Source organism: Cervus elaphus, chromosome 18, assembly GCF_910594005.1.
Source record: "Cervus elaphus chromosome 18, mCerEla1.1, whole genome shotgun sequence".
NCBI lineage: Eukaryota > Metazoa > Chordata > Mammalia > Artiodactyla > Cervidae > Cervus > Cervus elaphus.
The window spans coordinates 107,041,152-107,056,696 of NC_057832.1; the positions used below are offsets into that span (position 1 = coordinate 107,041,152).

General features: G+C 41.2%; 1 protein-coding gene across 12 annotated transcripts in view; it reads right to left on the minus strand.

Moving 5' to 3' along the window:
* DGKI (diacylglycerol kinase iota) overlaps positions 1-15,545 on the minus strand; it is a 489,355-nt gene that overhangs the window by 83,499 nt on the left and 390,311 nt on the right. For all 12 annotated transcript variants that reach the window (XR_006334812.1, XM_043871570.1, XM_043871568.1 and 9 more), the window contains 4 exons: positions 13,317-13,386; positions 10,789-10,829; positions 9,774-9,901; positions 6,508-6,630 (listed from right to left, as the gene is read on the minus strand). Coding sequence is in view for 11 of the 12 variants with exons in the window: in XM_043871570.1 (XP_043727505.1) it covers positions 6,508-6,630; positions 9,774-9,901; positions 10,789-10,829; positions 13,317-13,386 (362 nt within the window). In the remaining variant the exon portion in view is untranslated. The remainder of the gene's footprint in view (positions 1-6,507; positions 6,631-9,773; positions 9,902-10,788; positions 10,830-13,316; positions 13,387-15,545) is intronic.

A 15,545-nucleotide genomic window follows, 5' to 3' on the forward strand; every position in this document is an offset into this window, starting at 1 on the left:
TCTGTTTTGAAAGAACCAATTTTTAGAATTTTTATTATTGGTTAATCATTTGTCTGTTTTGTTCTCCTTGTCACTGATTTCTCTCTCTATTATTTCTCTTCCCCCTTGTTTCTTTGTCCTCTACTCTGGGACTCTTTCTCAAGTTTATCAAATTGAATGCTTTATTTGTATGCAATCATTTTTCTCTTGATAAATGATTTATAGTCATAAATCATGCTTTGAATACCACTTCTACCATTTATTGCAAATTCTGACAAACAGTATTTTCGGTTCCAAGAATTTAAAATTTCCCTTTTCATTTCTTTACAGAGTGGGTTATTTAACATGGTGAACAAGATGTTAAAATTGAACTTTTACTATCTCCAAGTTGACTGGAACTTTAAAACTGAAAGCAACAGGTGCCAATTGTGCCTTGAATGTTATGATAATTCTTCAGGTTCCTTCACATACTGCTTCTTAAAAGTTCCCAAAGAGAAAGTAAATTGCGCAATATTGAGCAAAGCTGAATCTGCATGTCTACCCTGCAATAGACACACACTGCAGAACGTTCACTGTATTTTTAAATAGTAAAATATTAGAAATCAACATTTAAATTGAGGAATAAATTATGGCATATTTGTATAACCCAATATTCTATACCAAATAAAATAACTTAAAATCTACATATATCACATACCAAGCAGAACCCTAAGAGGCCTTCCTAGAATGGTCCCTCTTCCTCCATATCCTCTGCTGTAGCTCCTCTGAAGTAACTAGATAACAGTATCTGATAAATATTTCCAGAGATTTTCAGATGCTAAAACTACCACCAAATGTATCAAATTAACTACTTGATGATCATGAGGGTGTAGCCTTTAGACTTTTTGGTGCCTAAGAATCGCTCATCATCAACCAGAGAACTGTGCACGAGCTGATCACATACCTTGTGGACCACCCCCCACCCACCTTGCCTTTGAAAATGCTCTGGTGAAACTGCTCCAGGAGTTTGGAGGGCACAAGCTACCCATTCTCCTTGCTTGGCCCTGCAATAAACTTCTCTCTGCTCCAAACTGATGTTTCAGTGTTTTTGGCCTCACTGTACATTGGGCACACAAGCTTGCATTCAGTAACATTAATACTAATAACTTTTAAAAATTCAACGTTGTATGAAGTGGGAAGCTCTGAAAGTGTACACACTGTTCATTACTGGTAATGATAAACAGATAAAACAAAACCGAAAAAACCCCATAAAACAAATATATTTTTATGATATGGTACTATGTTATGGAAAGAAAGACTTAAGTAATAACATAAAACAATAACATATTTCAGCATTGTTGGCACATTACTATTCTTCATATAATGTTTGCATCTATTTAGACTGGAGCATATTTAATATATATTCAATAATATTTAAATAAAAGCTTATCTCTAATTTTTGTTTCAGTCTGTTTTTTAAAGAAAAAAAATTCTTTAAAATTAATTCTCAGCTATATGTACTTGTGGATAAATTTGCAGCTGTGCATATTTAATGAGCATACATAGCCTTCCAAGATTGTAGAATTTTTCACTTTACAAATGCTAAAAAAGATAGATACCAAAGTAAATCCTTTTTGGGCCTTGGGGCTGTGGGCACCCTGCCTTTGCACTGGCCCTTCTGGAAGACAATCTGGTATGGAGGAAAAGCCTGGAATCAGAAGTCAAGAAGACCTCATTCAAACAGCAATCTCCACACTTGTTATCTTGAGTGACTTAAGATGAATATTTTAAACTCTCTGAGCTTCCAGTTTACTCATCTGTTATGCAATGTGAAATTTAAAAGTTGTTGAAACAGTTAGGGATAATTTAACAAAGCACACAGGAAGTATCAATACTAGCTATTACTGACCTTATGATACATATGTACATAAATATATATACTATTATGGGATAACTACAATTATACCTATTTGTATCAAAGATGACCTCTGAAATAAATAAAGAGATGTTCTTCCTAAGAAATTAATGAACATACGTACACGTTTTCTGAATTAATAGACAATTTGGGTAAGGTAAAGTACTTCCCTGGTGGCTCAGACGGTAAAGCATCTGCCTGCAATGCGGGAGACCCGGGTTCGATTGCTGGGTGGGGAAGATCCCGTGGTGAAGGAAATGTCAACCCAGTCCAGTACTCTTCCTTGGAAAATTCCATGGATGGAAGAGCCTGGTAGGCTACAGTGCATGGGGTCACAGAGTCGGACATGACTGAGTGAGTTCACTCTCTCTCTCTCTCAAAGTACTTAAAAGATTTATAACAACCATTTACAACCATATTATTTTGTTCATACATTCTGTGAGTCAGAGATTCAAACAGAGCCCAGTGAGGACAACTTGTCTCTGTTACACAGTATCTGGAGATTCAGCTGGAAAGACTCAAAGCTACAGGTTCCAAAGCTATTTTGTTTTCTAATTCACTTGAGAGAAGAAAAAAAAAAGGTAAAAGAGTCAGCTGCTCTAGTGCACTTAAGACCTCAGTGTGCGTGCTAAGTTGCTTCAGTTGTGTTCAACTTTGCGACCCTATGGACTGTAGCCCTCCAGGCTCCTCTGTCCATGGGATTCTCGAGGTAAGAAGACTGGAGTGGGTTGGTGGGAATGCAAACTGGTACAGCAACTATGGAGAACAGTGTGGAGATTTCTTAAAAAACTGGAAATAGAACTGCCATATGACCCAGCAATCCCACTCCCGGGCATACACACCAAGGAAACGAGATCTGAAAGAGACACGTGCACCCCAATGTTCATCGCAGCACTGTTTATAATAGCCAGGACATGGAAGCAACCTAGATGCCCATCAGAAGACGAATGGACAAGGAAGCTGTGGTACATATACACCATGGAATATTACCCAGCCATTAAAAAGAATTCATTTGAATCAGTTCTAATGAGATGGATGAAACTGGAGCCCATTATACAGAATGAAGTAAGCCAGAAAGATAAAGACCAATACAGCATACTAACGCATATATATGGAATTTAGAAAGATGGTAACGATAACCCTATATGAAAAACAGAAAAAGAGACACAGATGTACAGAACAGACTTCTGGACTCTGTGGGAGAAGGCGAGGGTGGGATGTTTCGAGAGAACAGCATCGAAACATGTATATTATCTAGGGTGAAACAGATCACCAGCCCAGGTTGGTTGCATGAGACAAGTGCTTGGGCCTGGTGCACTGGGAAGACCCAGAGGGATCGGGTGGAGAGGGAGGTGGGAGGGGGGATCAGGATGGGGAATACATGTAGATCCATGGCTGATTCATGTCAAGGTATGACAAAAACCACTACAATATTATAAAGTAATTAGCCTCCAACTAATAAAAATAAATGAAAAAAAAAAAATACTGGAGTGGGCTGCCATTTTCATCTCCAGCCCATCTTCCCAACCCAGGGACTGAACCACGTCTCACGTCTCCTGCACTGGCAGGCAGGTTCTTTACCACTAGTGCCACCTGGGAAGCCCATTTAAGAATTAAGTTGTATAAATATCCAGGAAAACTAGTAGCTGCCAACTGAAGACCAATAAAATAATGAAAAGAAATTCCTAAAAGGATAATAAATCCAAATAAAAAAGAGTTGATTTTAAGAACTTGGCTCTTACATAACGTGGTACATTTACTTGTGATTCTTTGAAAGAATATTTACTGTCTTAGAAATAATCTCACATATCATGATATACATTTACACACTAACATAATATACACAGAAAAACAGGGTATAGGAAACTAGATTGAGATCACGCTCCGCTTTTTGGAAACAGCCTGTATATAAGAATAACCAAAACACACATCTGGTTTGTCTAGACTTAATTTCTATTCTATGACTAATTAAAACTAATTTTCAAATAAATCTGCTTGAAGCTAGATGGCCACTTTTTTAGCTGTCAGTGGGTGGCTGACTCAGTCTGGTTCACAAACCTTAATTCCATACACAAAAGAAATGAAAAAACACCCTGAATTGTAAGCAATCAAAATGCTATCAGAAACTAACAACATGGTTTAATTAAAAAGGAAAATCCATAGAAATTCACTTTTTCCTTTCCATTCTTCACACAATGGAATAAGAGGTAGTACAGAGAAGCAATTAAAATGAAGTCACCTTTTGCCCTTGGGGTGTCTGAGTAGAACCTTTACCACCAAAATAATTAGCTTCTGATTTCTCATTTTTCTCCCCTTTGTCACACTGAAATTGCTTCCGGTCTTATAAACAATGCATTGTCCTGCCTCTTCAGTTAACCCTAGGCTTCTGAGAATCTCAATAACCTTATTATTTTATAAAAAAAGGTAAGACTGCATAGTTACAATGTCACTGTCCCCATTCGATTAGGACCTTGAATAGGACTGGAAATTAGCCTGATCTCCTGAATTACAATGAACTTTTGTATAATATCTGAGATAGTGTTGTTAGAGGAAACCACTGACCAAAACCACCCACCCTCGCCAGGGTACCACAGTCACTATTTGCCTGAGTAATCTTACAACAGGAGATCCTGGTAAGGAACATGGAATTAACAAGCCACCACCAACTGAAAGGTCAAAAGGAGAGAGAAGACACCAGACCATATGTCCTACCAACCTCCCAGAATCCTTCTCGCTGGAATCCATCTTGGCTGAATGATGCGCAAGCCACCAGGGAGGACTCTGAGTCAGAATGACTGACCAGAGGCAACCTCAGAACTAGTCCCCTCACCATAAAACCTGAGACAGAGCCACGTGGCAGAGCAGTCCTCCTGGGTTCCCTTAGCCTGCTGCTCTCTGCCTGGGTGCCCCTTCCCAATAGTTTCTTGCTTTGTCAACATGTATGAGTCTTTGGACAAATTATTTCCAAGTGTTAGGCAAGAGCCAGCTCTCGGTCGCTGAAAGGAGTTCCCCTCCCTGCAATAGGGTGTCTGGCCTGGAGTCAAATCAGCTCAGTTCAGTTGCTCAGTCGTGTCCAACTCTTTGTGACCCCATGGACTGCAGCACTCCAGGCCTCCCTGCTGCTGCTGCTAAGTTGCTTCAGTTGTGTCCAACTCTGTGCGACCCCACAGACGGCAGCCCACCAGGCTCCCCCGTCCCTGGTATTCTCCAGGCAAGAACACTGGAGTGGGTTGCCATTTCCTTCTCCAATGCATGAAAGTAAAAAGTGAAAGTGAAGTCGCTCAGTCGTGTCCAACTCTTAGCGACCCCATGGACTACAGCCCACCAGGCTCCTCCATCCATGGGATTTTCCAGGCAAGAGGACTGAAGTGGGGTGCCATTGCCTTTTCCGCCAGGCCTCCCTATCCATCACCAACTTTCAGAGTTTACCCAAACTCATGTCCATTGAGTTGGTGATGCCATCCAACCATCTCATTCTCTGTCGTCCCCTTCTCCTCCTGCCTTCAATCTTCCCCAGCATCAGAGTCTTTTCGAATGTCAGCTCTTCATGTCAGGTGGCCAAAATATTGGAGTTTCAGCTTCAGCATCAGTCCTTCCAAGTCTTCTCCAACACCACAGTTCAAAAGCATCAATCCTTTGGTGCTCAGATTTCTTTATAGTCCAGCTCTCACATCCACACGTGACTACTGGAAAAACCATAGCTTTGACTAGACGGACTTTTGCTGGCAAAGTAGTGTCTCTGCTTTTTAATATGCTGTTTAGGTTGATCATAACTTTTCTTCCAAGGAGCAAGCGTCTTTTAATTTCATGGCTGCAGTCACCATCTGCAGTGATTTTGGAGCCCAAAATAATAAAGTCTGTCACTGTTTCCCCATCTATTTGCCATGAATTGATGGGACCAGTTGCCATGATCTTAGCATAAATAAATGGGTGCAAATGATTCTGTTTGTGACCACAAGGTGCACCCTGAACCTGTCCTGCAAAGAGCGGTGATGGGAGGGAGGACTCACAGGGCATGAGGATACCAACACTGTTGCAAAACCCAACTCCCATCCCTCAGATAAAAACACACCCACTCTTCTGACCTTTAAACAAACGCTTCACTAATTACCCAGAGAGACTAAAACACAGCACACGCAGCACTGCAGACGAGCCACCGAAACCACCTGGTCATATCACACAGCACAGCCAGAGGCTCGGAACTGGGGATTCACGAAGCTGCCCACTAGCAGTCCATCACAACGTTCACACAAATAAAACACTCTACATCATTTCTAGACTATTCACATTACACTCAGGCATGTCCTCACAATACGGCAAACACAGGGGCATCTAGTAAACCCTGGGATAGCTTCCAGGGAAGTGAGCACTACTGAGGTTCAAAGTAGTGACAGGTCCATGTGCAAGGTCTCACTGAGGCTCAGGAGCATGAGAAATGGAAAGTGAGGCTCCATCGGAGCTTGACGTGGGTAGAAGGGTGCTTGGTGAAGAAAATGTCAAACCACAGGGTGATACAATCAGGAGAGAGCTAGAGCATCACTGAGAAGAGAATCCTTCCGTTTGGTGAGTGCCCCCATGGAGTCCCCTCCCAGCAAGCCCAGTGACACACAGGACAAGAGAGAGAATGTGCTTACTGTAGCACTCGGGAGTGGCTGAAATCTTTCAGATCTGAGTCTTCATAATGCGGGCTTATCATCCCCAGCCCGCTGTCACTCAGCATGCGTTTCCGGAGAGCAGGATTCCACCAGTCTGTCATTCTGGGAGAGAGAAAGATACCAGACACTAAAAGTCAGCCATGGGACTTAGTCTGCCCTTTCTCAGTATGAGTTTTGTCTTCAAACGAGAGGAGAAAATTAATCTTTATGGGGTATTTATAAGCATTTCACATTTACTTGGGCTTCCCAGCTGGCATTTAGTGGTAAAGAATCTACCTGCAAGCAGGTGACACAGATTCAGTCCCTGGGTTGGGAACATCCCCTGGAGAAGGAAATGGCAACCCACTCCAGTACTCTTGCCTGGAGAATCCCAAGGACAGAGGAGCCTTGCGGGCTACAGTCCATGGGGTCACAAAGAATCGGACATAACTGAAGCCACTTAGCACATTTTTTAGTTCGTTTAATTTTTTCAACCTCCAGGGTCTCTTTGGACGCTACTGCCCTCTTTATAGATGAGAAAACTGAATTTTGAGATTAAGTAATTTTAAATATGACACAGATAAGAAGTAATGGCAGGGGACTTTCCTGGTGGTCCAGCAGTTAAAACTTCACTTTCCAATGCAGAGGGTGCAGGTTCAGTCCCTGGTTGGGGAGCTAAGATCCCACATGCCTTGCAGCCAAGGAAAACAAAACATTAAAAAAAAAAGAAAAAAGAAGTCATATTGTAACAAATTCAATGAAGACTTTATAACAAATGGCCCATGTGAAAAAAAGTAATGGTGACTGATGTCTTACAGAAACGTTGGTTAGAAAATAAAGCCCAGAAAATAAAGCCCATTCTCTTTCATCTTGTCCCTGTTCCTAGTTTATTTCCAGAGGGGGCAAAAAAAGAGAAATAAGAAAGAAACTGATTCAAGTTCTTGTGGATTTGCAGGCTACTTTATCTTTGGCACCAGAGCTGATAGCAAATGACTGGGAGGACAAAGCCCAGGGAGAGCTTGGCCGAATAGGCTCAGACTTCATCAGACCAAGCACTACAAACCAGATCACGTTGAGGGGCGAACACCTAGACTCCAGCAGAACCACAACTGACAGGCGTGACATCACCCATGGCCTTCCCCACTACCTTCCAGGACTCCCAGGTTACATCGGGCCGTCCTTTGCGCCAGTTGGCTGTCCCTTCACGACACAACAGCTCTGGTATTACTAGCTCTGGTTCCTAAACACAGCCATCTATCTGTTCCAGCCGCCACTTCTATCTTTTCCTGGCTCCCCAGAGACTCGGTATGTACCCCTGCTATCAGCTGGCCTGGTAGAGTGGGAGATACCCAGAAATAGCAGCCAGGGTCAGATTAAGTGAACAGGAGTGAACAGGCATGAGGGTTTTACCTCAAGTGCACATGCCTATTAACACTGTGCAAGGATGTGCACAGACGTGCACGTGCCATTTGAGTCCATGTGTGTCCACTTCCTGGGGAAATCCTTATTTTGACTATTCACCTTTTGTGTACCAGTAAACCTCTAAAGGAAACCATTAAACTTCACAAGGGCAAAGGTTTGTGTGTTTTCACTTGTGCGCTGTTGTTTCGGAGGTGCTTATACTAGTACCTGCCACACAGAAAACTCTAAAGAAATATTTTTGAATTTTTAAAATAATCTAGAAATATTAATATGTTGGTGGTCCAATACGGTGGTTAAAACATGCATGGGCTCCAGCCTCAGAAAACCTAGGAATAAATCTCAATTTTTTTCCCTTTACTTTCTGCATAATAGTAGCCAAGTTACAAAAACTCTCTAAACTTCATTTTGCTTACATGGATTTAAGATAGTAATAGTACCAAATTTGCAGGGTCATTGTGAAATGATGATGATTCTGATAATATAATATGTAATGAGTGTCTACCAAGTGCCACCACTGCTGCTAAGTCACTTCAGTCGTGTCCGACTCTGTACGACCCCATAGACGGCAGCCCACCAGGCTCTCCCGTCCCTGAGATTCTCCAGGCAAGAACACTGGAGTGGGTTGCCATTTCCTTCTCCAATGCATGAAAGTGAAAAGTGAAAGTGAAGTCGCTCAGTCGTGTCCAACTCCTAGCAACCCCATGGACTGCAGCCTACCAGGCTCCTCTGTCTATGGGATTTTTCAGGCAAGAGTACTGGAGTGGGGTGCCATTGCCTTCTCCCACCAAGTGCCACAGACAGCCTTAATTTTACATGTATCAATCCATTTGTTTATTTTAAAAATAACTTCTCTATTTGACTCTTTTGTGTCTTGGTTGCAGTGCACAGGCTTAGTTGCTCTGTGGCATGTGGCTCTTCGTTCCTTGACCAGGGATCGAACCTATATCCTCTACATTGCAAAGCAGATTCTTAACCACTGGGCCACCAGGGAAATCCCTCAATTCATTTAATTTTAAAAGAATTTTCTGAGTAGGTATTATCATTTCCATTTTACTGATGAGGAAATAAGCATAGAGCACATAATAGTAGGGATATAAAATTTAGCATAATATGTGGCTCTTAATAAGTTCTTGATATTTCATAGTTATTGTTATTGTTATATGTGTGTGTGTGTGTGTGTGTGTGTGTGTGTGTGTGTGTGTATCAGGCTGCCTGGATACAGGAAAAAAAGGAGAAGGATTAGGAAGAGGAGGACTAGAGGAAGAAGAGGAAGGAGGAAGAGGGATAAAAAAGTCAAACCACTTGTGTCATTTTTCAATGTGATAAGCTAGGCATTCCAGACATACATGGGCTGTATGCTGTGGGAAGTCACTTCAGTCTTGTCTGACTCTTTGCAACCCCATGGACTATAGCCCACCAGGTTCCCCTGACCACAGGATTCCCCAAGCAAGAATACTGAAGTGAGTTGCCATGCCCTCCTCCAGGGGATCTTCCCAACCCAGGGATGGAACTCAGATCTCCTAAATCTTCTGCATGGGCAGAAGGGTTCTTTACCACTAGCGTCTCCAGACATACATGCACAGACACAAATACTACTGCCTTCTAGTTTGGTTGGAAGTTTTGGTGTGGTGGGTAAAGACAGCTCAGACATGATACAGATCTGAGTAGGAAAGAGTGATTCTACTCAGGCATTCATAGATCGACTTACAGTGCAACCTCAGAAAACACAGGAAAACCTGTACATCAAAATAGTTTGATTTCATCAAATACATCAAACACAAGGCCAAACCAGACACAGATGTCATCCTGAAACCAGTCTCACCACAAGGAATAAGCCCACTTACCCTGAGGCTTGCTCCACCACCAGGTCAGGCATTCCTGGGGGTGTGCCCGCCTGCTGTGACAATACCATATCTGGGTCCAGAATAAAAATCTCATCTTGAGAAATCTCCATCACAAAGTGCAAATGTTCCTGAGGAAGGAAAAGAAATCTGTCAGATGACTGATAGGATGCTCAAATCCATCATTTAAAGAATAACTAAACAAAGCTATGTGGTCCTGAGGAATACTGCAATTTTATGACATAGCAAACGACCACAGCATATTATATTTTCAGAGGGCAGACCAGTAGCATTCCTCCCTGAAGGAACATGGTGGCAAGAGGCTGAGGAAGGGGCGAGTTGAATCCTTGGTTTGGGACTCTTTAACCAGGATCCTGTCAGGTATAACCAGAGATGGTCTGGCCTCTTTTTACCAAATACTATCCAAGTATTGACACCCTACATGCAGCTTGGTCCAGCATGTGCATACAATGACCTGGACTTATACCCTCAGGATCTGCTCAAAGCTAAGTGGCATGGCTAATAACTGGCTTTATCAATGGATTCCATTCTGTACCTTCTTTTACATGAGAATTTGGACAGTGGGACCACTTGCCATCATTGGGCATAAGCATTTTGTTTTCTCACCACCAAACTCTGCAAAGTGGTGAGTAGAAACTAAGTAGCCTAGACATACATTTGAGGTTGCGAATTTGCCAATCAGAAATAAAGTTAAAGAGGCATAAAATTTGGCAATGAAGCAGTAAAAGAGCGGTGTGAATGAAAACTTGGAGTGCAGGCTGGTGACAACATCTACAAGCCTACTTATCTTCTGGACTCATTTTCAAGGTCAAACCATATCACCTTGAGTTCACAAATCACAAACACGTGAGGGCAAGTAACAAGCTCATGGCTGAGACTATGAGCATCATTCCAGAACTGTACACATTTCAGTGTTTTTGTTGGGGGGAAAATGCGTAAGATTAGTCTAGTTACTTGGGAATTTTTCACTTTCACAAATAGGTTCAAGAAATCTTACCTGAGATCTGTCTATTCGATAAAAGCGATCAGCAGAAGTAGCTAGGGGGGAAAGAAAAGGATATGGCATTCAGAGAGTACTGTGTTACGGCACCAAATTTACAAGCGTCTCTCGTACCATGATACTCCAGTCTTGCTGGATGACTGGCCAGTCCCTAAATCTACTTAGAAAAATTCAGGATTTCGTGCCTCTGCAGCTGCTGTTCCACTGCTTAGAAAGCCCTTCCCCAGGACTTCCTGGAGGTTCAGTGGTTAACTTGAGCTTCCAATGCAGGGGACACGGGTTCAATACCTGGTTGGGGAACTAGGATCCCACATGACTATCTAAATCATTTAACTCATAAGCTTGGATTAAAATATACACACTACTACATGTAAAATACAGACAATCACAACAACCTACTGTATTGCACAGGGAACTATACTTAATATCTTGCAATAACCTATGATGGAAAAGAATCTGAAAAAGAATATACATATATCTGGGATATATACATATATATGTGTGTATATGTATATATGTATGTGTGTGTGTATATATATATATCTGAATCACCTGAAACTAATACAAGATTGTGAATCAAATATATTTCAATAAAAATTTAAAGAATCATGTCTTAAGAACCAACTTGAATGCCACCCTTCTGTGAACCCTTCCTCAGCCCCTTCCTCCCTGCCCCAGATAGAATCAGTTGCTCCCACATCCATGTACATTTGTAATATGTTTACACTTCTTATAAAACTCTCTTCACAGAGAACTCTGAGACCAAGAAGATATCTGCCTCTTTAAAGATCTGTTTCATTTCTTCCTTTATGTCTCAAGATATGGGCACAGAACCCTCAACAGAGCTGAAACTCGATATGTACTTATCAAGTGAATAAAGCTAGGAAAAAAAAAAACTTTAGGTTGCCTGATTTCTGAGGAAATGATTCTCATTTTAGAAAAAAAAAAAAAAAAGCTTGCATTTGCAGAGTTAGGGACCACATCTTGTATTAAAGGAATCATTTCAGTTTAAAACTGAGTCCCTGAGCCATGTCTGAAGAAACCTAATACAAAAAAAACAAAAAAAAAATTAAGCATTCCTATAAAGGATTGGGCTGTGTGTGTAGTTTGAAGGGAAAAAACACTTAATGATAAACTCTGGGCTTCTAGAAATTAATCTGATTATTCCTAATATTCAAAAGAATTATGTTCCTCCTCATTTAAATCTATCTAACAGAGTCCACATATTATAGATTTTCTACAAAGTACATAGTACTAGAGGGAAAAACTCAAAATGCAAATAATAGTTCAAAAATCATACATATTTAACAAGTAGCTTCTCTCCAAAGGAAATAAGCTAAGAAGCAAGACAATCAAGGTTCTTACCCTCTAAAAGCCAGAGGGGGGAATACCTGCCTGAGAAGGACTTAACCTACTTTGTTCTTTTAAGTATGACTGCAATCTTTAAACATTTTAAACACAGCTATTTCTAGAGTAAATCTAATACTTAGGTTAACACCATTAACCACACTTAGAATTTCATCTAAGACTATATATAAAATAGACTACATATAGAACCATTTATATACATTCTCATAATTTTCTTAAACATAAGTTGTTCCTCTGTGGATTTAGGAAAAACAAATGACTATGTTTCTCATCACGAGGGGATAAAGGAAAGCAGTGTCAAATATCTTCAGAGGCAGCTGACAAGCCATTAATGAAAACCGATGTCATAATATGTGTGGATGAGATTTGATACAGATACGGGTGCTCATCTTCATAAAATGTGCATACCCTCACACAGCCCATCATTCTCTTGTCCACATTTACAACCTTTCAGATGTACACAGAGCTAAACAAAAGAGAGGCATACAGTGAAAGCCCAATGTCCACAGAGATGAGAGATACTGTATAGTAGGCCCACTGGGAGTATCTAAGCAGAAATGTACTGTAAAATGTGTAACTGGACAGAAAAGTGGGATTAGACAGTCTTTAGGGGGATGGATGGAAAATGGACTCATTAATCACATTAACCAATCAGAAAATGATCGGCCTACTATGTATTCAACATGTCAGGCTCAGCAGAGGAGATGTGAATGAAACTGAAAATGCCCACCCTTTCACAAAAATTTGTAACTCATCCTGAGATGATGGTGTACTGAAAATAATACGGAAGTTCCATAATATGCAAACAAGATGCAAATTAGTACCTAATCCCCCTGCTGATGAAATCCAGCTACCAGCCTGAACTGAAGACAGGCACTCAACACATTTTTGGAAAAGGGGGCACAGAAAGGGACGTATTAGCTTGAGCAATTTGATGCTGAGAAGTTTGGCCAGAGTTAACCGACTTGCTTTGAGGGAGATAACTTCAGGAAAGTGTGCTGCAGTATCAGAAAGTCCACATTGTTTGAGATCCAAATACCAATCACATAGAGGGTTCCTGAACAATCTTTCGGAAAATTAGAGTCCACTCAAGCCATCAATGCTTTGCCCTGAGGCTTCCCGAACCCCCACCCGTCCGAAAATACAGAAACACTCACCATCTAGAAAGCACCACCGTGGGGAGAGTCTCTGAGCTGAGAGCGCCCTAGGGAAGGAGGTTTCTTGGTCCTGGAAAGACACACACACATCCTCATGGCTCCACTTGAATGAGCTGAGAGCTGTTCCTCACTCCACATTCTGCCCCATCACCTATTTTTAAGTGTGAGCATCCTTTCCTACTCAAAGCATTGGTGAGAGATTGAAGCATACTTTTCACTGGAAACGCCCACAGGGGCTCTGCTTGGAAATAATTTATTTCACATAACAACTCTCGCATACAATTTCCAGGAGGTTTTCCATTTTTCCATTAAGTATTCATAAATCCTATAACTTGGGACATGTACTTCCTTTGGGAACTCTCTTTCTTTTCCTTTATGAAGCTGAGGACCTAGTGGCAGCTGGCTGTCATTTGCATTTCAGTTCTCCATACAGGTATAAAAATGTCCCCTACTAAGAGAATCCCTGCCACTCACAATTCTTTAAAACATAAAATTCTAGTTTATAAGGGGATTTGGGGCATTCTGGACTGGACTCAGTGAAATTGAGATAACTGACAGAAACGGGACAGATTAGGAGAGAGGGCAGGTCTCTGCGGGGAAGACACTGGGAGTTTGACCCTTATTGGCACTCTGAGATATTCCAATAGAAGGAGCATCCCTAGAGTGAGGCTGGCTGTGCATGACCTCGTGTGTACAGAGGGGGACGGGAGAAGGATATGGGAGAAACAAAAAAGAGGTTAAGAAGAGAGTGAATCAGAGTTTATGCGCTGACTTCTTCGGAGGTTGAACCTGTCCCACATGGTCCTGGGGCAAAGCTTCTGCTTAAATCAGTCAATCTAAAAGCATGAATGCTGGACCAGCAGCATCAGCTAGGAGGTTGCTAGGAACACAAATTCCCAGGTGCCACCCCAGATCTATAGACATTCTGGGGTGACACCCAACAATCGCTGAGGTTGAGTCTGATGTAATCCAAAGTTTTAGAACCACTGGCCTAAAGTAACAGGGACTAAAATTGCCCATTATTATGAATCTTGGGTAGATGGAGTTTTTATATGAATGGATTCTTCAAATTAAATAATGAATGGAGGAAAACCTGGTCTCACTCAGGACTGGCAGCAAAATTTACATGTAGAGATATAGAAGTGATATAGCATGGATATACAGATAAATATACAGTCTTCATTTTTGAACTGGCTTTGGGCTACATGAAATCTTCACATGTACCTATTTATATGAGAATTGTGTTTAATGTTTTGGGAATTGTACTTTGACACATGTCATATCTTATTTTAAAGAAATTTATGATTGTTAATGCATTTTTATAAAACAACTAAAGCTACCAATGATCATACTAAGTAAGTCAGAGGAAGACAAATATAATACAATGTCACTTATGTGTGTAATTAAAAAAAATTGATATAAATGAACTTATATACAAAACAAAAATAGACTCACAGACTTAGAGAACAAACTTACAGTTACCAGGGGCAAAGGATAGGGGAAGGATAGACTGGTAATTTGAGATTGATATGTACACACTGCTATATTTAAAATAAAATGCCTTTCCATGAAAAAAAAAAGAGAAATATCTTAAGGACCTTAATAAACAAAGACAAATGTACACTGGGATGGATTAAAAGTGGACCAGAAGTAAAGAGGAACAGATTGTCAAAAAGGAAATCATAATGACCCAAAGTCAAGATCTGTCAATTTCTTCACATTCTTGATGGGCCCAAACAAATGAGGACCACAGAGGTGATATCAGCAGGTCTTCTGTACACACATAACTTTTTCAGCTTGTCTATCACACTCTCAATTCTCCTAACCAAAAAAGAGGACCAGAGTGGAGTGATGTTAGTATGAAGATAATAAAAAACTTGCTGTGACTTTGTCTTAACTAACTCTCAGTGCTAACACATTGTGGGTATTCCATCAGGTAGCCTGTGTCCTCACAGAGGACCTGGCACACAGGTAGAGTGGGTGACCCCAGCATTAAGAATCCTGGATTCAGGGTCAGCAATGCAGTGCAGGCCAGGAGTCAGACTTGAGCAGGAAAAGGTGGAAATAAGGAAACAAAATCGCCCCCACCAGGAGGTCAAGGACTGGCCCCCAGGATTTCATGGGGCCAGGGAGCCATGGCACAAGGATCCACTATGACAGACATGGCAGCATCCTTGCCACTAGACAGTGAGAGCTGAAAGAATGGCCAGACACGTTTGCTTTGTGAAT